General features: G+C 37.3%; 2 protein-coding genes across 3 annotated transcripts in view; one reads left to right on the top strand and one right to left on the bottom strand.

Annotated features, from left to right (window-relative positions):
* The window catches only part of cert1b (ceramide transporter 1b), a 47,865-nt gene extending 36,062 nt beyond the window's left edge, over nt 1-11,803 (top strand). Inside the window, exons 8-18 of one of the 2 annotated variants that reach the window (XM_073871522.1) lie at nt 423-521; nt 599-679; nt 3,905-3,997; nt 4,132-4,212; nt 4,569-4,664; nt 7,500-7,632; nt 8,356-8,426; nt 8,572-8,700; nt 8,906-9,035; nt 9,772-9,900; nt 10,154-11,803. In XM_073871522.1, coding sequence (XP_073727623.1) covers nt 423-521; nt 599-679; nt 3,905-3,997; nt 4,132-4,212; nt 4,569-4,664; nt 7,500-7,632; nt 8,356-8,426; nt 8,572-8,700; nt 8,906-9,035; nt 9,772-9,899 — 1,041 coding nt within the window. In that variant the 3' untranslated portion in view covers nt 9,900; nt 10,154-11,803. The remainder of the gene's footprint in view (nt 1-422; nt 522-598; nt 680-3,904; nt 3,998-4,131; nt 4,213-4,568; nt 4,665-7,499; nt 7,633-8,355; nt 8,427-8,571; nt 8,701-8,905; nt 9,036-9,771; nt 9,901-10,153) is intronic. The other variant, XM_073871523.1, reaches the window with a different exon arrangement.
* A 5,305-nt stretch (nt 11,804-17,108) lies between these two features.
* Nucleotides 17,109-26,661, bottom strand: hmgcrb (3-hydroxy-3-methylglutaryl-CoA reductase b). The gene is made up of 19 exons (XM_073871521.1): nt 26,503-26,661; nt 25,606-25,793; nt 24,599-24,710; nt 24,426-24,513; nt 24,243-24,327; nt 23,922-24,027; nt 23,727-23,833; nt 23,537-23,650; nt 23,323-23,453; nt 23,012-23,235; nt 21,518-21,621; nt 21,238-21,432; nt 20,995-21,153; nt 20,752-20,909; nt 20,540-20,645; nt 17,859-18,029; nt 17,605-17,745; nt 17,368-17,526; nt 17,109-17,273 (listed from the first exon to the last, which is right to left on the bottom strand). Exons 2-19 carry the CDS (start codon nt 25,771-25,773, stop codon nt 17,109-17,111), a joined length of 2,493 nt encoding a protein of 830 aa, XP_073727622.1. The 5' UTR covers nt 25,774-25,793; nt 26,503-26,661.

The following is a 26,661-nucleotide window of genomic DNA, read 5'->3' as shown; positions in this document are numbered from 1 at the left end:
CTGAAGATTTAACCCTTTTTTTTTTTTAGTTTAGAGTATTCTAGTAAAAGCATGTTCTGCATGATATAATAGATGTGAGCACCTATCTAAAAATCTTTCACTATTTCAAAAATTGTATTGGGTATCGAGGGTGTAGCAACTAGAGAAGTTAATCTGTTAATTTAATGGGTTTGGTTTGTGTTACTGAGGTGGAGCTGAATCCGTCTGCTGATGTGTCACAGTCAGCACAATACAATGAGAACGAGAACACGGCTGCCGCCCAAACAATGGAGCAGTTCTGCGCTCGTAGTCTCTCCCTCTCTCTCTTTCTCGCTCTCGCTGTGCCCACATTACACTGAGATGAGATCTAATCAAGCCAAGACATTAAACGTTACAGCTGCGGTCTGGCAACTCAGCCAAACCTTCTCTCTCTCGCCCTACAGGAGATGGAGAAGAGGAGGCGGGTGGAGGAAGCTTATAAATCAGCTCTGTCTGAGCTCAAGAAGAAGTCTCATTTCGGTGGACCAGACTATGAGGAGGGTGCTTCTCTGAGAACTTTAGGATTAAAGAAAGAGACACGTGTCAGCAATCTTTCATCTGTTGTGTTCATCAGGAGGGTCCGAACAGTCTGATCAATGAAGATGAGTTCTTTGATGCAGTGGAGGCTGCGTTGGACCGACAGGACAAGATAGAGGAACAGGTGTGTTTTTTTCTGTTTTAAGACAACTTGAAATCAAAATTAGGCCTACTTGCTAATGTCCTCAAGTCTTATTGTGAGGAGTTTGTTGGTGCACTTTTTTTGGACAACCTAGTTAAGGCGGTAGGGTTTCCAAGCTTAGGTGGGCCGCCTGAACTGAAATGTGCTGCGGGAAACCCTGCGTAGCTTCAGGAAATGTATAAGCATATTTATATTGCTGTTCTTCAAAACTTTTCAGTTATTTTACATGATAATAAAGAATATTTGTAATGATTTTTAGATTGATAAGGACGTATTACTGATCAAAGAGCCGTAATAGGGGTGAACGGGGCACAATTTCTTCGTCTAATTTTTTGTGATTTCTTAGTTGGGTGTGTAAGTCACCAAATCCAGCCTTATATTATTTGAATCACTGTCTTGTTACCTAAAACATAACACCATTTTGAAACATGTCAGCAACTCCTAGTAACTGATAGCTGGGATTGAAAATTTTTTACACAGCGGGGTTAGTTGTCAGTGTTACAACTAAGCCTCCAGTATACAATGATAATGAAATGAAAACAATGTAAATACTATTCATCAAAATGATAACTGTTAATACAATATCAGGGGAATTAACTTACAATTATGATTTTTATCTTAATTGTGCAGCCCTTCAAAAATCTATTTATATGCATTGATGGATAATACAATGATGGTTAGATGAGGGATCATGCATGAATGAATGTGTGGATAGGGATATATATATAAACAATATCCACCATTAGTATATAGACACAATAATATTTAATTATTTGTGGTAAACATCCTACGACCTGGATTTCCACATACATGGACATCACATTGTTTTGTTGTGTGCACTATAATACTTAATTATGTGTAACTGGAACCTGCAATTGCATTGCTTTATGTTCAAAGAAAAATATTTTGTTATTATATTTATTGGTTCTTTCTAACCCCAAATAGCTGAAAGAAATTGAAAAAAAAAGACAAACCAAAGATCTGGTCTTAAAAGGTTAAACTAATTTTTTTAGCAACCCCACCTATGGGATAAGTTGTAACGTTTGCACTCCTGTCACTTTCAGCGTAATTGTACGATAACGTTAGGTCCCACAAACAAACTTTAAGTGTTAATTTGTAGCAGAGATGTGTGTGTTGATTGTGTAATAAAAATGATTCATCTAACTTTTAAATAGTATTTTAATGATAGAGTGTTAGGTTGCGCCCCGCACTCCCCTACATGAAAGAGCTTTGCATAATATCGACTGTAACTGTTTTACATAATTTTAAGTATAATTTTTTTTCTACTGAAACAGCTTTTGTTTTACTGATGTAAATAATGCAGAACAGTTGGTGATAAATTATTTGAAAGAATATATTTTTTTCATGGGTTGATGTATATCCTTTCAGGGAATGTATGGTAGGACTTTTGTTGTAAATAATTAATAATCTTTATAGCATCTGCAATTGTATGTCTTGTTCACGGGTTATGGAATAGCAGGTCTTTTCCAGACATTGAATGTCAGGGATTTTTTTGCCAAGTCATGGAGTATCAGGAATTTATTTATTTATTTTTGCTTTAAAGTTTTAGTTTCCATTTATCAAAATGTAATCCGCTTGTTAACTTGTGACGTAAGGAATACCATTTCCGGGTCCAAGCCTTCGCTGACCACAATCTATCTGTCTGTTATGCACTAGGTAGCGCTCTTACCCACCTTATAAAACACAACATCATATACAGATCCAAAAGCAGCGTTTATTTTGATCTACCTTCTGAATCTGATCTGCAACATTGTCAGCTTTTTGTTCAAAATTTGGTATCTTTGAAGAAACTTAACCTTATATGAGAACAAATGAAGATAGGATGAAACTTTTTGTTGCCTAAAAGCAGAGGGTTTGTTATTTCATTTAAAACATTGTTTGTTTATATATTTAAAGAAGAACATTTTCTGGAAGGCATTAAACTTTAGTGAAAATCAAAAAATGCTAGTGCTGGTTGGAAACTTTAAGAAAATGCGGGCGGGAAAAGAGTTAAATTATTTTGGATTTGGTTGGGTACAGAGATCCTCCGGTATGGCACCTGTGCCTATATGACCGGTATCTATCGGACCGAATCAAAACACAGATTTCCTGCCTCGTTTTGGTGCCTCTTTAAATGCCTGTCAACTATATTTGGCTCTCTGTGGTGCTAAAAGCATAATCACACCAGCACATTTTTTATGATTTTCCCAAAAGTTGAATGCCTTTCAGAAAATGTTCTTCTTTAAATAGCCCATATTTCAATGCTAAAAAACAACGTTGTTTTGTGTATTTGGTATAATACAATGTGTTTGTGTGGTTTATGGTTAAAAAACCCACATTATTTTCCACATACCGTACATTTTTGTAGCTCCAGATTTCACTCTCTGCTTGAAATGCACGGATTTGAAAAGCGCTCGGTCCCTGATTGGCCAGCTAATCTGTACATTCTGATTGGTCTGAATACCACTGACGTCAGCCAGAAATGTGACGCTCCTTACCGTGTTTAAAAGATTCGGTTGCTAACAGGAGTTAACTTACAGGCTGTGAGTACGAAGCCGGAAGAATTACAATAATGTCGGTCTTGTTTACATCACCAATCCCAGGAAGATAACTGTTGCCTACAATCTGTGTGTTTGTTGTAGTCCAAGAAAAGAGATTTACTTTAGAGATGATAACTCGCGTCATCGTTTACTTTGGGGTTCGTACCTTTTGCATATCGTTAACATTTACTAATGTAACATGTACTAAGGAAATGTAAAATCGTAAATCGGACCATTGGTGCAATATAACAAATGAAAGAACAGACCCTCTGCAAACAAACAAAACAAAAAAGTTTAATTCTACCTTTATCACCTCTCAAATATGGGTAGGTTTCTTAAATTTTTTTTGTTAGGGATCAGATTCGAAATGATAATCAAAACATACACAGAGTTTTTACTGTTTTTGGATCAGTGGATGCTTCAGTGTTTTATAAGTTGGGTAAGACCGCCATCTAGTGGATAATAGCGGAAATATGGATTGCTGTAAAACATGTCATTGGCAGGGAAGTGTTTTCTCTTCTCTTAATTGAGGAGTAAACTCGTCAATGGCGGGGAAAGGGTTAAAGAAGATAAAATGATTCCAAATTTTGTTTCGTTCGAACATTTAAAGCAAACTTACTCTTGTAAGAACATTAAATCTTAACATTAAATGTGTTTGTGTGTTTAGTCTCAGTGTGAGAAGAGCAGGATACAGAGGAACAGTTCGGTGTCTGCAGGAGATGTTTACACCAGCGTGGGCACACACAGATTCTCTGAGAAAGTAAGTCGAGTATATCTGTGATGTTCTCAGCAGATCTTCATCTGATCCCTGTCCTCTGTCTGTCCTGTTCTCTGTTGGTTTCTTCTCACACATCTGATGAAGTTGCGTTTATTTCTTTTCACTCACTTGTGTAGCCTTCCTCTCCTCCTCCTCCTTCTCCTTCATCATCTGCTGTAGTCTTCACTCCTCTCCATGAGCACAGGTTCAGTGCTGAGGTAACCGTACCCTTCCCCTCACTCATTCATCACTAACTGGAATGGCATGATTCACTTGGCTTTACATTAATGCATTCAGAAACTAACACAGGTTATTAACCTAGTTAGTTGACAGTGTTTTGGGACTATATTATTGACAAATCCATAAGCTATTGAGCAATAATGTGTTGAACAACAACGTGTTGTCTTGTATCAACCGCCCGCATGTTCGGTGATGTCATGGAGGTCTTGGATGTCTGCATGAGGATTTGACTGATTTTGTCCATTTAGTTAATAGACTTGTGCTTGTGTCAGTGATATTTATTTTGAATAATGTTAAACATCAAGGCACTGACTTCTGATCTTGTTTTGGACAGGTGGAGGAGATGGTTAAGAATCACTTGACCTACTCACTACAGGATGTTGGTGGAGATGCTAACTGGCAGCTTGTGGTAGAAGAAGGAGAGATGAAGGTGAGTTTAACACAGGATTCATAGTTTACTAGAATATAACCACAGGTTGAAAGTTTTTTTCTGGACTTTTGGATAAGTATGTGACATGTAAGTGTAAGGCAAATCTTGACAGCATGACTTATAGGATTAATTTTATATTATGATAACGATATGTTTCACGGTAGAGTTTTTTTTCTGTTAGCTGTTTTCTTTCTCTTAAGCCCTAAATAGTCATGTTTATGAGGATGCTTGCAAAGACATAAGTCTGATTTCGTGAGAATCACCCATTTGTGTTCACTGTGTTCGAACCCATGACCATTTGTGCTAATGCAATGCTCGCTCAAACATGCTCCCAGAAACAAAATCTTTTTAATTTTTTTAGGTGAAGTCTCAGTTAAGTAACATTTAATAAACAGAATTATTTAACAAAATATTTGTATGTTTTGTCAACTGTGCCACAGGTTTAATGCTAAGCTGTTGACAAACCCTTTGATCAGTTTGATCGTCATTTATGAAAGAATTAATTTATTATTGCTAATAGTGATGCAACAATACAGTTTTCGGTTCTGATGCCTTGGCCTATTAAAGTGTTTTTTTTTAATTATTTTATACTTATGTAACAGGAACAGTGAGATGTTAAGAAGCAAAAATACTGGTTTTAAGTGCAGTTCTGTTTATTTTATGTAAATGCAAAATCATTACATATTTCTAGTGTACTGATACAATAATATAAGATATAATTAAATAAAGACATATAAAAATGATATCCTATTCAAACTGGGGAACATGTGAATTCATTACATTACATAAATTGGCCATTTTATATACATGTACTTAGTAAATTAACTCTTTCACCGCCAGCGTTTTTAAAAAAAAGTTGCCAGCCAGCGTTTTTCATGATTTTCACAAAAGTTTAATGCCTTCCAGAAAATGTTCTTCTTTAAATATATAAACATACAATATACCAAATGAAAGAACAGACCCTCTGCTTTCAAAAAAAAAAAACCCGTTTCATCCTACCTTCAGTAGTTATTTTGTAATCAGCTTTTGAATACGGGTAGGTTTCTGCAAAAACATCACATTTTGAGCAAAAAGCAGAGATAATTCAATTTTGGTCACAGACTTTTCATAGAGATCCCATTCAGAGCAATCTTTAAAACAGACACAGACATGCAGCAGCTTGCCATAGGGCAATACTTCCGCCACCTAGTGGATAATAGCGGTATTGCGGAAAGACGGAAATACTTGTCATTGGCGGGGAAGCGTTTTCTCTTGATTGACGAGATATCTCGTCAATGGCGAGGAAAGAGTTAAACTTTACATTGTAAATGAAGGCTATACCTTACTAGCCTGACGTTGCCATACTCAATTCTAGTCAGAATTTGAGTCTGATACCGCTCCATTGAGCTATAATTATGAGGCGTGTCTCAACCGAAAAATGCCTCTGCACTCAATTGAATAGACCTACGACCAATCAGAGCAACCGAGTGTGTAACGTATGTTGAAATTACGTCTTTGCAGCCTGACCGAACTAGTAGTTATTCGCTACAATGACACTAACATTGTGATTATACCGAGTTAGCGAATGTACATCAACACCTATTATGTTTACAACATTTCGTTTATATCACAACATGAAGTATTTACTAAGTCATAGAGTAAGACTATCTCTTACCATTTGTACGTTAGGTGAACTTCATCCATGGCGATAGCCATTACGTTTGCTTGAAAATATTGGAGCCTAGCATGTCCCTCCACTTATTTAGCAACCACGATTCCGGGCTTCCGAAAAGAAGCTGGCAACGACCGCTAATTATATCCATCTCGTCGTGCACGCTGAGTTGCATCGCCGTGATAACGTTAGCCATTTCAGTTGCGACCAACTTTTGCCGAATAGGACATCAACAAATGCCCTGCTCGCGTTTCTCTGTTCCTCTTTTAAAATCAATGCTCTGTCGATATCTTTTAGTACAGACTCAATGTCAGAATCCACACATCTGAACTCTACAGCGGCAGCCATTCAACACACGTGCTCTTTGGTGACGTGGTTCATTACGTTACTGTTGATTATCTGTCCATCATCGTATAAAGCCCGCCCTGACAATTTGATTGGTTCGACCAGCATTTGTCCTAAAATAGTAGCTCCTCAACGCAGAAACCCCAGACCCATTTTCCCGTTTACAAAATCTTGTGGGCGGGGCTAAGATGGGCTGGCACCCAGGCTAATACCTTACTGCACTACTGTTAAATCCAACATCATGCCGTCTGTGTAGAAACCAAAAATGCATTTCTCAATCAAGATTACTGGTGGGATTTATTTTATCATCATGCGCATTCTCTTCTTGAGTTGAACTTTTTGAGGACGGAAGACGTGTTTGAGGCAAATAACGCGCGTTTGCATCAATAACAAGCCCAATTTGCGTCATTCGCATTGCCCCACGCAAATTTGCATCTTTACATTGATGTTGTATGTAATCTATACTCGCAAATAATTAATCCACACCTCAGATATAAAAGACAGTCGTTCTGCTGGGTTTCTGTTGGGTGTGTGCGCACGCGAATGAAATCTGACACCAGCATTGCAAGCAGAGTTAACGCAGGTAGCGCACCGTGACTGGATATCAACTCGCTGTAGCGTTTATAAGCGTGCAGATCATGTGGACGCGCACATTAACAAAAGTGCAGGGAATATAAAACTGATAGATTTTCATGGATAAACCGAAAAACCGCAATTCACATGCGCGTATTGCACTGTGGGGGTTGAACCGAACGGTTCAATAATGTATCGAGAATTGTGGCAACCCTAATTGCTAATATCGTGTAAACTCAAAACGTGTGTGTTGTTTCTATTCTCAGGTGTACAGAAGAGAAGTGGAGGAGAATGGGATTGTGTTAGACCCTCTGAAGGCCACACATTGTGTTAAAGGAGTCACAGGTCATGAAGTTTGTCATTACTTCTGGGACACAGATGTTCGTAATGACTGGGAGAGTAAGTACTTAACTACTGCATCTTAACAATATTTACATTCATGCATTTGGCAGATACTATTATCCAAAGTGACTTCCAAAGAGCGCATTCATTTATACTGTTTTTTTTTTTTGTATGCATTAGTCCTAGACTAAAATGCATGTGTTTAGTTAAGTTTAATTTAGTTTTTAGTTTAGTTTAGTTTATTCATCCCTTACGAAAATTTGATTTGCACAGATGCCACATATCACATTAACACAATCACACACAATTTTTTTTAAGGTGTCTAAGCTGAAAACATCTCGCCCTGACAGATCTTAAAATATATCAGTGCCATTGTATTGTCACAAGATGCTGTTTTTTTTCTCAACTCAAATTTATAAAAGCTACTTAAATGTTATCATTTAACTTAATCTTTGCTTAATCTTAAGAGTTGTCTGTGATATCAGGTTATAGTGTAATATTGTAATGTGGAAGTGTAGTAGAGTATTAAGGTTTTGAAGCAGCACAAACTCTCACAATGCTTTAATATTGTTATGAATGCACTCTGCACACTTAAATTCTTATGCAGACTTGCCAGATAATTAAATTTAAAGTCTCTTAATGTCTGATGTGAAGTTCAGCTTGAGCTTTTAATGGTCATTGTCCCAGTCAATAGTGATCATCTTAAGCTTTGGATGTAAATGGATGTTTTACTCGCCTCACATCACCGTTTCTATATTCTGTCTCGTGCTCCTTTTACAGCTACTGTTGAAAACTTTAACATCGTGGAAACGTTGTCTGATAACGCCGTCATCGTCTACCAGACCCACAAGGTGAAAAAAGCGTGTGAATTAAACTGATGTCAAATGTTTGCACCCTGAATAAAACCCAGATACTCTTTCTAAAGCATACATTGGTTTATTAAACCTGCAAGTCTTGTTACTCTGGTAATTTTATTGTAATCTTTTGTTTTCTCAGAGGGTGTGGCCGGCGTCCCAGAGAGACGTTTTGTATTTATCCGCCATCCGTAAGATTTTGGCTAATAATGAGAACGATCCAGACACGTGGCTCGTCTGTAACTTCTCTGTTGATCATGAGAAAGCACAGGTGAGCTGTCTCTAAATGAATCTGCTAATTGAGTTACATTTGTATTTTTCTTTTCTTTGCATTTACAGTCGTATGACAAATTAGTCATTTTTTGTCATATTGAATTGCTTTAAACATTCAAGAAAAACTACAGTGTAAAGTATGCATCATTTAATTGATATAAAAGATAGTTTGATTGTTTAGTGATTATTTTTCTCATTCCCAGCCAAACAACAGATGTGTTCGTGCTAAAATCAACATTGCCATGATCTGTCAGACCCTGGTCAGTCCACCAGAGGGCGACAAAGAGATCAGCAGAGATAACATCCTGTGCAAAATCACATACGTTGCCAACGGTTAGATACTGTTATATTTCAATGTACATGTTAAATACAAGACTATAATGTGACTAGAGAGATATGACCAGACTGAGAGACTTTTATGGGAGTTTCACACGGTACACGGCAAGCAGTGAAATTGCTTTTCTCATATAGTGGAAGTGCAGCATTTAGTGCAAATACTAGGGGTGTGACAAGACAATAATCCATGAGATTAGATTCACAAAACGAGACTAGATTTTTACACTTTTTAAAAAATCCTCAATGATTAAATATATGAATTGGAAACTGAAATCACATTATTTTGAAATGTTTTGAATTCTAAGACTGTCCCTAACAGTTATTTTGTATTAATTGATAATTTTTTTTATTTAACCTTTATTTTACCAGGTAGGCACGTTGAGAACTATTTCTCATTTAAAACGGCGACCTGGCCAAGATAAAGTGCCGAGTGCAAACAACAAATAGTTACACATAAATAACAAAGGACAAAATAACAAAACATTACAATGAAATGAAGTCATTTGATATTATTTGGTAGTAAAAATAGACCCAAGGGTGCAATAACTTTTACAATTACATAATAATGACGATGCAATAATAATTGGTTCAAATAAAGTATCAAAACAAGTAAACACATTATAGTAATATGTAGCCTTTGCTACGTACGGTGTGAAAAGCCCATTGCTGTTTTTCTGAATCATACCTGATTATATGTGTAAAGGTTATAAAAAATGTTTTTTGTGGCTTGCAGTAAATCCTGGAGGCTGGGCTCCCGCTTCTGTCCTTAGAGCCGTCGCTAAAAGAGAATATCCCAAATTCCTCAAACGCTTTACGTCCTACGTCCAGGAGAAGACCGCAGGAAAGGCTATTCTCTTCTGAGGTGTGATTACACTACATGTATAATACAGATGATATATTATAATGTACAACTTGATTTTGTTAAAGATATTTCAGATTTGATTGGATTGTATGAATTCACATCACCTTTGTTACATTATCAGAAAATAATTGATTTCTTTAGTTTGATTTTTGACGTTATATTTAATATCGTGTCTTAGATGTTCTAGTAGTTTGGTTCTTATTAATAATAAAAATGCACTGTTATTTATTGGTAATGTTTTTGTTATTTGCAGTTTCTCAGTTCTGCCGTCAGTGTGCCTGCAGTCTGTGCACACTTTAAATGCTACAGCGCCCTCTAGTGATCAGACTGTTCAGAAGCCGCGGCGGCTCTCATCTCTACACGCTTGATGCAATTCTGTAGCATCACTTTAGACCACACCGGCAGAGGACTAGAAATGCCAAACATCTCATCCATATTTTCTGGCAGAGATATATATTGAAATAAGTATATATGTATGTATGTATGTATGTGTGATAGAAAGTTTATAAAAAACAGAGAGTCGTGAAGCTAAAGATTGCTCTATTTTAGTTTTTTTCATGTTGATCATCCATTTCAGTTTTGCTTTAGTTTGGCTTGTATAATCCTCAATCTTCGGTTCACAGACTCTCTCTGTACATTATTTCACATTGAGCTTCAGTCATAGGTGTTTAGTTTCAATCAAAGGCATGTTTGTAAATGAACACGAGGGCTTTCATCGGCCTGTGAACTTGCCTTTCAGTCATAATCATTTCTTTTATGAAGCCCAGTCTTTGGTGTTGACGAAGAGATGACCCAAGTGTTTTTTCGCTATTTAGCCAGATATCCCGTTCTTTTTTCCAGTTGTATTTGTGTCTCATTGACTGACAGACTGTAGCACAATTTGAAATTGATCGTAACGGTGTCATGAGCACAGATTTGTATATAATTTCAGCGTTATTGCTTGAAGTATGTCAGATTGTCAATGCTTTTATCAGACTAATCCAACTCCATATGCCTTAGAAAGGGTGAGATTGATGTTTGCGTGTGTATATGTGTGTGTCCTACTTTAAAATCTCTAGAAAAGTGCCTCGTTGATCTGGTACACATGATTGGATTTAAACTTACAGCTCTGGCATCTTTAATGTTTATACGGCCATTTCATTTTGATTATTTTTCAGCTCTTATTATATTATTATTATTATTATTTAAATGTGATTTTGCAATCGGCAAGGACAGAAGGTATCGACAGATGAAGCGTCCCTGTCTAATGCCAATGTAATATTGACTGTACTATACTGGACGTGGTAAAAACATGGGGCGGGGTAGATGATAGCTAGTTGTACATGGGGGAATTAGTTATTTATTTTTCATGATCCAAAGTAAAACAAGGCACAAACTAAACATCACAATGTTGTATTATCATAAAACAAAGACAAGATCTGAACAGAGCTGAAATGAGATTTCATTGTCAGACGGTTTGCTTTACGCCCCATGAAAGACTGTTAAAAACTTAAGAGAGGACATCAAGTGTAAACTGCAGCATCTTTATGGTGACGCTCCAGACACTCGCTGAACCCGAATGTACGAACCCACCACCATGAACCGAATGTCTTCAATATATAAGACATGCCCTGATTTTCCCCAGCAGGGTAGATGTTTACTAACTGAAGGGTTTTCAGCTGATCGGAGCAAGCGTTGTGTGTGTGTGTGAGGATGAGATGTGTGTGCGTGTGTGTGTGAGGATGAGATGTGTGTTCCTCTAGTTCTAGTTTGTCATTGTTAGCTCTGAATGTATGTTCATCGGGGTTCAAATGTTTTGTGTACATAAAACATCACACTAAAGATGTCAGGATGACAATGTACTGTGAACTGAGGGAACACTGCCCTGATTAGAAAGAAATAAAATGATTGACATCTTTCTGCATTTCTGCTTGTTATTTTATAATTCATTTAGTTTTTATGCATGAAGTTGCAAGTGTGGAATTTTGAATAACTCAGTGGATTCTTGCGCTAATTTAACTCATTACAGTCTATAAAAACTTAAATTCTTCTTTAGTTGCTGATTTGTCTAAACTGTGTTAAACACGCAAAAAAAAGTTTACACCAAAACGAAAATTATCCCATATTTTATTCACCCTTGTGCATATCCTTACAGTTATTAATGACTTCTGAAGTAAAGCTGTTTGCAAGAAAAACATTTAAAACTTTATAAACTTTGATATCTGGTTTCTAGCAACCCATACGACAAAAAAAAAAAAAATATATATATATATATATATATATATATATAGTATATTTCAAAATATACTAAAAATGGCCAAAAAATATATTTACTAAAAAGGTATTTTCACCATTTTTTTTAATTGTTTATTTTGAAATAATAATAAATATATTTTAAATATACCTATGCATAGATTAATCTAGATTGATCTCATACAAAATAAAAGTTTTTTTTGCATAATATATGAGTTTGTGTTGTGTGTAATTATTATGTATAAATATGTATATATATAAACATTTCTTGTATGTATGTGTGTGTATTTAAATATAAATAATATTTACACACAGCACAAACTCATATATTATGCAAAAAACTTTTATTTTGTATGAGATTAATCTATGCCCAGCACTTATTTTAAAGCATTTAATTAACGTTGCATTGAAAGAAAAAAATTGGATGTTACAAACCTGTAAACATAACAGGATTGAAAACATTTTAAGTGTATTTCAACTGCAAAAATATAATTATATAATCTTATAAGGTTTATATATACATATACATTTTATACTTAAATTGTATACATTTATGTGTGTTAATAATATGAAATATATAAAACTAAATATATTTTCTACAAAAGTTATTTCGCATATATTTAAAAAATAAAACTGCTGTATGAGGTAGTGATGGTCGCTTTCGAAACACTGCTTCATGAGGCTTCGAAACATTTACAAATCTTTTGTTTCTAAGCATCGGTTCCGAGCGTGTTTCAGATTTCAAACTGGCCAAGTCACGTGATTTTAGCAAATGAGACTTCATTACGTCATAAATATTTCGAATATCCGACGATTCACCACTAGGGGGAGTTGATCACAAAGTTCTATTATGGTTAGGTGAACTTAGGTCAGTTTTATTATTCAAGTTCATAAAACGTTCATCCTTCTGACTAAATAACACTACCATTTTGTCTACTTTTTGTTTATAGACAGATTTAATGACAAAAAAAATGCATCATTAAAAGGGGAGTTCGTTTTAATAATTTGTTTGCCCTAAATAAAACTAAACACACTCAATACACTTTTAATTATGTTTTAATTAAATAAATATTTTTTCTTAAAAACATTTTTTAGAACAATCTTGCTATTATGTTGTAAAAAGTGTCAAATGTTGGTTTGGACAGATCTTGCTGCTTTTACACTATTTTGACCAGCAGGTGTCGCCAGCGTGTATAGTGTTTTGAACGCTCTTACCTCAACTCATTTTTGAACACGCATACGTCCATTTCCATACGACAAAAAATACATTTTCCGTTTTTTTTTTTAAAATATACACTAAATACATTTTGTAGAAACTAAAGCTTAATTGAATAATGAAGATAATTTAGTTTTAACCTCCAAATATTTCATATATATTTCAGGGGCAACAAATCTATTTCTAATTTTACAACCATACAGCAACAAAAATATTTTTCCTGGCCAAAATATAAAAGTTTGTAAAAAATGTAGCCTACAAGTATGTACAAAATTAAAAGTATATTATTGCAGTTTTAAATTGTGATGTTTACAGGTTTGTAACATACAAAGGCTTTCTTCAAATGCCACATGTAATAAATGCGTTAAAATATATTTATTATTATTTCAAAATATAAAAAAATTGATAAAAATACATTGGTGAAAAAATTTGGCCATTTTTTGTATATTTTGAAATATGTTTAAAATTCAGTTTCTCGATGCGATCGAAACACCACACACGCTGGCGATACCTGCTGGTCAAAATTGTGTAAAAGCAACAAGATCTGTCAAAACATTTTACAATTTTTACAAAGTAATAGCATGATTTTTCTTAAACTTTGTTTTTAATAAAAATACATTATTTAATTTAAGACATAATTAAAAGTATATTCTGTGTTTTTAGTTTTATTTAGGGCAAACAAATCATTAAAACGAACTCCCTTTTTAATTATGCACATTTTTGTCATTTAACTAATCTGTCTATAACCAAAAGGTAGACAAAATGGTAGTGTTATTAGTCAGACGGATAAATGTTTTACGAACTTTTATAATAAAACTGACCAGCGTTCACATACACTGGTCATTTGTGATCAACTCCCCCTAGTGGTGAATCGTCGGATTTTCGAAACGTAATGAAGCCTCATTTGCTAAAATCACGTGACTTTGGCCAGTTTCAAACAAGATCCGAACCGATGATTCGAAACAAAAGATTCATAAATGTTTCGAAGCCTCATGAAGCGTGCCTGTAGTTTAACTATTTTGAATTAAATTGGCCTCAAGTGTCGTCTTATTACTCGGTAGAAAAATGTTTTGTTAACGAGACTTTTTTGACAAACAGATTATAAATAAACCTTTAATACTTTTTTTTAATAAACGGTCATTTTAAAAACAAGCGCAGCTTAACATTTCATAGCTTCTTAAGCAGGAAATTCCATAACAAATAAATGATTTTAAAGCTGTTTTAATACAGACATGGCTTCATCAGTATGACCAGAGAGTAGAATGAGGAAGATTTGCTTTAAAGCCAAAGCGCTTTACAGTCATGAATTCAGCAGTGTTGCAGTCCGGCACTACAGCATTCATTCATTCATAAGTATAAAACCCAATGGACACACACACACACACACACACACACACACAGAAGCTTTTACAAATTAAAATCTTTATCAGCAATCTACTGAAGCCGCTCAATTTACAAGAAATCTTTTCATTTAACTTAATACTTTAGTTCATCACAGTGAGATTGGCATCATCATTAAACATTTAAATACACAAATATATTCATTTACAATCTGTGACATGTTGTCAGTATAAACAGCAAATCATCCATCAAAATCCGATGACTTAATTTAATCTTAAAACTATCAAGACCTTGAGGATCCAAAGTACATTTTTCTCAGTTTGTTTGGTTCACAATGTGCAAAACAAAATCTTTCATTTTTATTTAAAGTTTCAGCAATTTCACCCTGTTTTTGACATAAACTGGCTGATATCACTATAAAAAAAACTTCAGGATCATGTTGTCAAACCATGAGCAAGTAACAGTTTTAGGCAATATTCACGGCCTTTAAACCTCACACCATAATATGAGCTCTGATTGGTCTGTCACAAAATCACTGCGTTAGTGGAAACATTACGCACAAAGCTATTAAACATCAGTGTTTAAATGTTAAACATCAGTTTTCTCCTCATGTTCTTTACAGACTTTGACTTCTGTTAGATGATTTGCTGTCGTCTACGGATGTTTCCAGCACTTCTAAAGACCCTGAGAAGAAACATGAGCTGCCACACAGATGTGGCTGTCCAAGACTGCGTTTCCCAGAATGCACTGAGGTCCTCGCTCAAAGTGCTTCAGTTTTCATTGCGTAATGATGTAAGGTTGACTTTTGACCTGTTATGAAAGAACACAATATTTTTTAATTATTTAAAATTGACAATCTACGTTTTGATCACTCCAGTAAAAAAATGGAAAAGTCTTAAATGTGAAATATTCAGAGATCATGCACCCCGCCTTTAACTCGCTTCATTTACGATTTAAACGCACAATTCGCGTGTCAAATTCAGACGTGAATAAGCTCAATTAGCTGGCTGCAGCTAGCTTGAAGTGTGTGCCTGCATGCGTCAAATTGAATAAAGAGAGTTTTCTACAACTTATCAGATTGTCCAACCTACTTACTTACTTATTTCCAAGCAAGATCCTTTTAAATCCCGTCTCAATAATAGTACAAAGATGTGTCATATAGCTCCGGGAGCAACGCCGATTTTGTCCGCCATTGTTGTTTTGTATTTCTACCTCTGCTTGCTACATCGTAATCTCCTGATTGGTTAATGCGACGCGAATATCGGCAAATTTAATATTTTTTCAACTTCTGCGATTTATGCGTTATGCGCTTCAAACGCTTAATTTGCGCAAGAAATTTTACTCACTTTTTTCCATGCAAGATCCTTTTTATTCCAATTTCTATAAAAGTACAAAAATGTGTCGTATAGCTCTGTGTGCAGACGGTATCGTCATACAGCGACGATGATTTTGTCCGCCACTGTTGTTTCATATTTTTGCTTCCCCTTGCTACATCATAATCACGTCACTACTAAAGCAAGCTCCTTGTTAACACAGCGCGAATATCTGCCAAAGTTCAGATTTTTCAACTCGCACGCTTTATGCGTTGTGGGCTTCAAACGCTCAATTTGTGCAAATCGTGCCGCAAGATGTCTGTCGTGTCTTTGCATTGATTTAACATTTATATCACTCACGCTTAATGCTTCATTCGCGTCTGGTGTGAACGCACCATTACTTAAATTAAATCTACTGACATCACATCGAATTAGTTAAAAATTATAAATATCTCACTTATAAATAACTCAAAAGCTTATGCTTTTATGATACAAAATACTTTTACTGTATACATTTTGTAGAAAGTGAAGCTTAATTAAATACATTTTGAATTTGAAAATAATTTTAACCTTTATTACACATAATATATTTCAAAATGTATTTCAGGGGCAACAAATATATTTCTAATTTTACATCCCATACCAGCAAAAAATATATATTTTATACAAACATTTAAATTTTGGCCTGGAAAAATAAGTATATTATTACAGTTTAAAATATATCTAATTTGAATGTTTACAGATTTGTAACATACAAAGTTTTTCTTCCAATGCAATGTCAATATAAAATGCTTTGAAATATATTCATTATTATTTTGAAATATACAAAAATTGATAAAAATACATTGTCGAAAAATTTTACAAAGAAAATCGATTTTTTTGTATATTTTGAAATATATTTAAAATTATGTTTGGAAATACATATATATATTTTTTGCCATATGGGACAGACCAAACAAGTGAATAACTTTATTTTAGTGTAGTAAGATTGTTCCTTGATAAATCTAAATGTTTTAATGAAAATATCAAATGGCTTTTATGATACAAAATACTTTTACTATATTTATCTATCACTATTTTTGAGGCAATAAAATAGTAGCTTTATGTCATTTTGACCTGTTATGAGTCATGTGACTCTTGACCAGATGTCCAGCAGCCAGCGCAGACATGAGAGAAAGTTCTCCAGCTAACACCGTAGCGCAGACGATTCGTGCCAGCATCCGTGCGTTCTCGCCAGGACATTCGTCGCTCGCACCGCTAACATTTAACATCTGTAACAGACACACAAATGTTTGCTGTTATTAAGTTCATAAATTATAATTCAGCCTTTGTGGCCTTCATATTGTGCAAGTACGTGTGCGTTACCTGTAAACAGGCGTTTTGTGCGGGCAGTCCGGTTCCTCCTCCCACAGTTCCCAGCTCTAATGATGGCATAGTGCAGGAGATGTACAGATCCTCTCCATCAGGCCCAACACACTCCATTAAAGTGATACAATTACTGCTGCCCACCGTCTGCGCAGGGTCCTGCACACAAAAATAATTTCAGTCAATGTTGATAAAGAGCATTTTAAAAAAATATATTAAAGGTCGCAGGTGACGCACCTGTCCGCAGGCGATGTAGATGGCGGCTACGATATTTGCCGCATGAGCATTAAAGCCTCCCACGCTACCGGCCATCGCCGAGCCCACCAGATTCTTACTGATGTTCAGCTCCACCAGAGCGGCTGTGCTGGTCTTCAAAACCTTCAGACAGACCAGAGAAACATAGTGAGCAGGAGAAACAGGTGGATAGCAAATGTACATCTGACGTTTTGGCATTCACTGGACAAAGCTAACATCATCTGTATCGGTCTCACTTCTTTGACCACTCGCGCAGGTATGAGCGCTTCACACACTGTGGATTTTCCTCTCCCGTTGATCCAGTTGATAGCAGCCGGTTTCTTATCAGTGCAGTAGTTTCCACTGATGGCTAACTCGCGTAGGTCAGGAAATTGCTCACGGACTCGACACAGAGCCTGTTCTGTACCCTACAGAGACACGCAAACACAATTCGGTCTAAAAATCCAGTTTTCCTCAGCCGTGCATTGTAAGGCTACAAAAATGTGGGATAAATCTAGGGCTGCAACTAACAATTACTTTCATAATCGATTAATCAGACGATTATTTTTCGATTAATCGACTAATCGGATAAAAAACAAATATTACTCCATTAGATTTTTCACTTATTATAGTTAAATAAGGCACTAAATTAAGGTGTTCATGTGAAGGTTTTACTAATATGTTTAGCATTTTTACATTTTACGCCTTAAATAAAAAAGTAGAGGTAGACCGATTAATCGGCACCGATAGTTCATTTGTGGTTACATCAGTTCAGCAAAAAAAAATCAATGCCAAGAGTTTTTCTGAGTGCATCCATTGCTTGATATCATTATAAAGTAATTAATTTGCTGAATATCTGCTGCATTAGCAGAGAAACAACAGCAGGAACCTAGGTTTGTCGACATGACGATAATATTAGTAGTACACAAACTAATACCCAGAGATAAATCCAAGCCAAATGTTTAATGTCATGATTATTACAATCGATTTGCATTAGTTTTTTCAAGCTGGTTACTTTTATCCATATTTTAAGTTAATAATAAAAAAGTGAACTATATGCAAATGAAATTTTTATTAATGATATACATGCGTTGTTACATTAATAAAAACCTGGATTTCCCCCTTACACTTAGTTTGTGGTTCATTAATATATGTGAGTTTTTATTTGTTTAATTGTTGTAAGGTTGTCATAAAAATAGTAAAGGACGAAATGAAACCTTTATTGACCAACGTTCATTTGCGCTTTTGTTCCGGTCATTGTCCTGTCAGGGTTGCCAGATCCACATAACAAAACCAGCCTCTTGGCCATTCAAAATTAGTCCAATAGCATCCCAATGCCTATTCACAGACCAAATGCAACTAATGAACCAAATCCTTCAATCTTCAACCCATCGAAAAACATCAGGAGAAACCGTTTAAAAGGCAGAGGACCTGGCAACCCTGCAGCTCGCGTTATATGAAGAAAACGTGTCTGAATTTAAGCACGCAGCTCGCTCTGTTGAAGATACAGCACCTGACTTTAATTATAAGTGCACAGTTTGTGCTGTATGTCCACGCTTTTCGACGGGTTGACAACGAATTTCATTATCGATTTTTATAAAAAAATTAGAGCCCGACCGATTTATCGTTTTGCCGATTTTATCGGCCGATATGAGCATGTCGCAGATATATCTGTATCGGCGTATAAGCCGCAGATATGAAGCCGATATGAACGTTCCTTACAGAACACATTAAATGCTTTTGAAAGATGTAAGTACTTGTTTGTCCAGCAGAGTGCGCCATACTGGTTGCTAATGGCGACTCAGGTCACTCACTGTAGTGACATCAGCCAATCCCCCACCCCCTTCACTTCAGTCAGTCAGTCTCTCAGTTCAGGTGGCGGCCGCGGCAGTCAAGCGGTTTCTTCAAAACATTTTACACCTGGTATTAAGACGCGCTTTGGTCGATTGGATTATAAGTGGACGAGAGAGACACATTCCTGTTTACATTTGGTGGTTTTAATCAGTCTTTTTTCTCCACTTGCGAGTTGTTTCAAACGCAAGCGGAAGAAATGACGCGAGGCGGAGAAAGGACGCGCTTAAACTGACGCGCAGTCTGTGGGAGTACAGCTGCTTGTGCTGCTGTTACATGCTCATTTTAAAGCAATTGATTAAATAAGCTCGCGCAACTTTACACCCTTTCTTAAATAGAGAGCAGACGCTTTAGTTTTATAAAAGTTTAAAGTCCCGGCAGAACACTGTGGGTTTGTGTTATAAAAAAGTTGTGCAGTACATTAAACATTAGCCTACATCAGTATGTTGTCAGTAATTTAAGCATTGTCGTCTTAACGGTAAGTTTTTAATTAATTTGTGAAGTCCATAACTTACTCTAAAGCTAATAAACAATGACTTTATAAGTTTCCATTTTTTTAAATAAGCCCAATATAACATTATTCTCGTTAAAACTGACAATGGTTTAAGTTATATGTATTTTGTTTTGTTTGTGTTTTAAAGTTATTTATAATAAGTCAAATTTACTGTTTTGTGCACTTATATCAGAATCATTTTGGATAATAAAGTTTATTGTTAACTTGTAAAACGCACCTGCCTATATTACATATCTTTGTCACGTCATTTTAAGTGTTTGATCACCACATTTGTGGTGTGATCATAGAGTGATCATTGCAAAAAGTATTTATATATAGTATATTCTGTTAATGTATATAGTGTATTCTATGTACAGTACTGTAGTAGTATAATATACTGTAGTATATGTGTACTGTACTATAATATGCACATAATGAATATCGGCCGATATATCGTTATCGGTCTTTTTTTACTCTCTAATATCTGTATCGGCATCGGCCCCAAAAAATGCATATCGGTCGGGCTCTAAAAAAAATCCCATAAAACCCATGGAGCCTGCAATATAAGAGAGTTTCTCTGTGTCACAGACTGACCTTTGACAGCATGTTCATGCCCATAGCATCTCCAGTCTGAGACTGGAAGCGGATGTACAGGTTCCTCCCAGCCAAACAGACCTGCAGCCTTTCCAGACGAGCAAACCTACAAAACACACATGCACGTGTTAGTGGTGACATTGATGACATTACCATCTGGCTAGTGCAGTGCTAAAGTTAACCCATTATTTGAAAAGTGCATGTCCTCTGACCTGCTGGTGTGATCGAAGGCCTGTTTGATGGCACTGAAGCCCTCTGAGCTCTCCATCCAGCCCTTGACCTCTGCCGCCCTGCACGCTGATGGCAGCTGCACCACCGGACCACGAGTCATACCATCAGCTAGAACACGACTGCTCACACCACCTGACAGCTACACATCAAACCAAACGGTCACTTAGTAAAAAATGTAATGCACACGAGATTATATGAGCAAGTAAAAGAAATGCAAGACTCACTTTGATCGCTCTGCAGCCTCGATTGGTGCTGGCCACTAAACAGCCTTCTGTAGTCGCCAATGGGACGTGAAATTCTTTACCATCCATAAGCAACGGTCCAGCCACACCCACAGGCACAGGAACATAGCCAATCACGTTCTCACAGTTAGTGCCAGTCACCTTAGAATGAAGAGAGAGACTCTCAATTTTAGACTCTGATCCACACGTGACCTTAAAGTGCACAGCTGATTGTGGATCAGTCACCTTAGAGTAGTCATAGTTTGTGTAGGGCAGAGTGTCCAGGGCACACTGGTTGGGCAGTTTGGCCGAGAGCATTTCCCTGCGTATGGCCACGCCTCTCTCTGGACTCTCCATCAATGTTTCCAAGCGGTATCCCGCGATGCTTCTGCACTCCACCAGTGCCACGACCTCAGCGTTACTCAGGTATCGAGCTCCTCTCTGGAGAGAAGAAGAGAGGTGATGATGTTATGACCACAAACGTGTAGTTTAAATCAGGTAAAATGAAGGCGTTATGATGAATTACTTTAGGGTCTTTAAAAATGGCGAGACACTCGTCTACAGGGCGGCACTGTTCAGGCAGTTGCTCTTTTAACTTGACTTCATCTTCTTGGTGTGTAACATCACAATCTTTTTGGATTAAATTACAGGACAGACGCTCGACAGGCCTCACCACCTCATCTGTAAACAACAGAGTGTGTGAAAACACATTTCAAAGAGGAAAACAAAATGAAAGTTGTAGGTGATGAATGATTTGAACTGTCCAATCTTATTGACCTTTCATTAGCTGATTGTCTAACTGTGCATTCATACCAGATGCATATGAAGTGAATAAATGGTGTTATTCGCACTTAGTTTGATGCTTGAAAATGTTGAGCTAGCCCACGGCACCCGCGGAGCGAAATCTTTGCGGCACCCGCGGAGCGAAATCTTTGCGGCACCCGCGGAGCGAAATCTTTGCGGCACCCGCGGAGCGAAATCTTTGCGGCACCCGCGGAGCGAAACCTTTGCGGCACCCGCGGAGCGAAACCTTTGCGGCACCCGCGGAGCGAAATCTTTGCGGCACCCGCGGAGCGAAATCTTTGCGGCACCCGCGGAGCGAAATCTTTGCGGCACCCGCGGAGCGAAATCTTTGCGGCACCCGCGGAGCGAAATCTTTGCGGCACCCGCGGAGCGAAATCTTTGCGGCACCCGCGGAGCGAAATCTTTGCGGCACCCGCGGAGCGAAATCTTTGCGGCACCCGCGGAGCGAAATCTTTGAAATCACTTTCATACCAAAATCTTTGCGTCACTCGCGAAACGAAATCTGTGCGTCACTCGCGAAACGAAATCTGTGCGTCACTCGCGAAACGAAATCTGTGCGTCACTCGCGAAACGAAATCTGTGCGTCACTCGCGAAACGAAATCTGTGCGTCACTCGCGAAACGAAATCTGTGCGTCACTCGCGAAATGAAATCTGTGCGTCACTCGCGAAACGAAATCTGTGCGTCACTCGCGAAACGAAATCTGTGCGTCACTCGCGAAACGAAATCTGTGCGTCACTTTCTAAATCTTTGAATCACTTTCGTAGCAAAATCTTTGCGTCACTTGCAAAACTAAAACTTTGCGTCACTCTCAAAATCTTTGAAATCACTTTTGTAGCAAAATCTTTGCGTCACTCACAAAACAAAATCTTTGCGTCACTCGCAAAGCGAAATCTGTGCGTCACTTTCTAAATCTTTGAAATCACTTTCGTAGCAAAATCTTTGCATCACTCACAAAACAAAATCTTTGCGTCATTCTCGAAATCTTTGAAATCATTTTTGTAGCAAAATCTTTGAAGTCACTCACAAAGCGAAATCTTTGAAGTCACTCGCAAAATCTTTGAAATCACTTTTGTAGCGAAATATTTGCGTTCCCAAAATTTTGCAACCCTAGTCTGGTATGAACGCACCTTAAAAATTACTAATTAATTAACTTCTTGTTTATAATGAAATAAGCTGATATCATGTGTGCAGTAAAGTTTTGATTGACAGCACACATTCATCTGTCTGATCTTTGCGAGGAATGTTTCGATCTGTGTGGGACGCCTCATGGATTTTGGGAGGGGCGGGTACCCTGTGACAGCAGTCCTCTTCTCCTTTCCTATTGGCCACAGGTGATCTGATGGACAGGGAGGATTCTGCTTCATCCTGCTCGAAAAACACGTACTTCACCGCCAATAACAGAGCAAGAGAGAGAGTGATGATCTGCTCCAAATCCAAACTGACAGAGAGAAAGAATGAGATGTTATCACAACACTAAACTAATAAAATCCCCCTCGATCACGCCCGTATTTCTATCAGCTCATACCGGTTCATGGCTCTGTCGGACTCCATGCTGGGCTGGGTCAAAACCACATCCGAGCCGCTTGTGTTGTGAGACGGAGATCCGGCCACCAGGCGAGTGTGAGCATGAACCAGCGCCAAACCCAACGACATGATGCAAACACAAACCAGAGGAATAAAAAAACTCTTCGAATTACATCATGCATCATGTCAGGTGTTAAAACAGAACTTACCATGATCATTTTAACTCTCTGCGTGACCGGGTTAGGTTTGTTACCCTCCTCTTCCTCCAGAACACGAGCGAAATGACTGAGCTGCCAGATGGGTCGACCCTCTCGACTCTCACGGGATAACTGAAAAAAAAAGATTATGTTAACATCATCTCACATCTGTGCACAAACACTGCTGATGTACTCCATGAGCTCTCACCTCCAACACCAGTGACACGCAGGCAGGGAAGAAGCTCATGAACACCAAATAATTGGCCAGAACCGACATGCAGCCAAAGCCGCACATGATCTCCAGCTCACGCACACCTGAAAACAGACATCAGACAAGTGATGATGATTGAGACATGATCGCTGTGTGAGTTTGTGTGTTACCATTGAGATTAAGGTATCTTACCAGACATGGTCCCCACTCCTATGACAAGACACTCCACGACAGCATCCAAAGTAAATGTGGGTCCCAAAATGGCCATTCCCTGAGCGATGTTCTCTCTGACCTCTTCCTGTGAGAAGATCAAACCAACTAATACTGTCAAGACTACTGTAATGACTACAGTAAACCACTTTACATTTTAACCATGTCTAACTATGGAAAAATCTCTGTAATGCACAGCTTTACTCCTATAATAAATCAAAGGTGGGCTCCATCCCTCACAGCCTCGGTTTGTAACTAACAAGGCGGCGGACTAAATAGGGCGTATTGAAGCAGTTTTTGTACCTGTGAGTTTGAGCTAAGTGCAAACTTGGCAAGCGTGCAGGCTTTAGAGAGGTCGATCAACAACAGGAAGAAGGGAAGAGCCTCACTGGAGAAGAAAATTAACGATTAGATTGATTCACAGCAGTTTCTGATCATAAACAAATATAAAGCAGAAAAGATAAGAAGAGTAAAAATGAGTCCTACTTTAATCCTGTGAGCTCTTTACCCAAGACTTGAACCACCACAGTACTGAACACAAAGCTTGAGAAGAAAGTAAACAGACCAGCAATACCTAAAATCCAAAAACATTACAATATAAATATAATGTACAAACATGTAAACATTTCTTGGTTACATTTAAAAATATTGTTACTTACCCAGTATGTATTTAGAGCCGAGCTGTCTTAGGTTTCTAAACTGGAAGTAGATGTAAATGATGGCTGCACATCTTGTGATGGTTAAAATTAAAACATCACTGCCTAAAACTTTCTGTAAATGACAAACAAGAAAAACATCAGCATTATAACTTGCATGTCAAGCACTTAAAGGGTGGGGGGGGGGGTTCAATGGTATTTCATGCATTCAGACTTATTAATCGTTTAAAAGTTGGCTTCCTCATGCTAAACATAGGCAAGTGTCAAAAAACCAGTTGGACGTATTACAGAGTATTCTGTGGCAAATGCATTTCGTCAGGGTTCGTACAAATTTCTGAAAGTTTTTTGAACACGAGTACATCTTGCGTATCATGGGTAGACCTTACGTATCATTTATTTACTTGCCCACACGTCAATCACCGGGAGAGCGAGAACCGAGGACGCTAGAAGTAACAGGTATCACTTCACGCAACATCTTTGTTTTATATCCGGACTCAACAATGGCACGAAAGAAGAAGTGTTTGTTTGTGTGTTGTGTGTGCGTTCGTTTAATGCTGGATTTCCGTGCGTTATCAGAAAGAATCGCTATAGCTGATCTGTCTTTTATAAATCTGATAAACCTAAAGACTCTGGATATATGTAGGATGTACCACGACTCAATAGGTACTTCAGATTAAAGGCGGAGTCCACGATGTTTGAAAAACGCTTTGGAAAAGGAGACGGGCTGACTACCAAAACACACTTATAGCCAATCAGCAGTACGGAGCGAGTCTACTAACCGACATCCTTGCCGGGTTGCGTATGTGTTGGGCGGGTCTATCATCAGAAGTTCCAGATTCTATTGGGGTAGGGGCGTGTTTGTTTTGATTTCAAATATCAACATTGGCTCTCATACATCGTGGACTCCGCCTTTTACATCAGATACGCAGAAACAGCACGTGTTATGGGAGCTTTAAAACAATTCCTGAATCCCAAGTACACAAACGTAACACTGGAGAAAATTGTCGCACCTCCTGTACTTTGGGACATTTATGATTCCAGCCACACATCTGGTCGGTGGTACTGAAAGCATTCATGGACATCAGACACATCGTCATGGCAACTGTTCCCACAATCACCTCCCATGGATGGGAGGCGACGAACAGGCCATGAAACCTGAAGACACGAGACATGATCATCACGGATCTCAGCGGATCACCTGTCAACAGAACAGATCAAAGCTGACGAATAGATCTAAATATATTAAAAACACAAAATAGATTCAAGCAATTAAATAACACCTAGTTAATATCACACATTAACACTTTTAATATAACTTCTATGTCAAAGTGACACAGCAAGGTCACAACTGACTAAATGACAAGAACATAACAAATATGAATTTATACATTTTAAGTAAACAACTTTTAGGAATTAGGAATACTTTAAAAAATTATATTGTTTTGCATTATTTTTATTGACTTTAGCAGTATTACACCAGTTAACGATCTTAAAAAGACAGGTGTTTTTTTAACATCTTTAACATAACACAAACTCAGTGGTTATGATGATACATACACACAGCACACTTACTTTAATATAAAAACATTAATAGCGTTTGACACATCGCTGTCAAGTACATGAACACATGTAATCACACCTGCCAAAGCAGTACAAAATGCACTAAAATACAAATTGTCAAAGGTAATGAAAACGTACTTATATTGCGTCCTTAATAAATCTGCTAAAAACAGAGGATGATGAAACGAAGAATGCTAAGCTAACGTAGCTAGCGCGACAGCTGTATTAATAGCGCTTCTATTCTCGGATCACATTTATATAGTCATAATAAACCGGTTAAAATTAACATAATAATACTAATAACAGTGAATAAATTGAGAGATATAACTGTTATAATTCTCTCATACCTTCATCTGATCTTCTCAGCGTCCGTGTTACAGGGTGACTAATTTAACGTCATCCGCCCTCGACTGGCTCGCGTAGTTTTTGTTCAGAGCAAACCACGCCCCTGTACAAAAAAAACACCTCACAGTCTTGTCTAGCTCAATTTCATTGGTTAGCTCTGT

This window comes from Misgurnus anguillicaudatus, chromosome 9 (genome assembly GCF_027580225.2).
Source record: "Misgurnus anguillicaudatus chromosome 9, ASM2758022v2, whole genome shotgun sequence".
Lineage (NCBI taxonomy): Eukaryota > Metazoa > Chordata > Actinopteri > Cypriniformes > Cobitidae > Misgurnus > Misgurnus anguillicaudatus.
The sequence above is the reverse complement of the archived record's forward strand: the minus strand, read 5'-3'. Positions and strand labels throughout refer to the sequence as shown.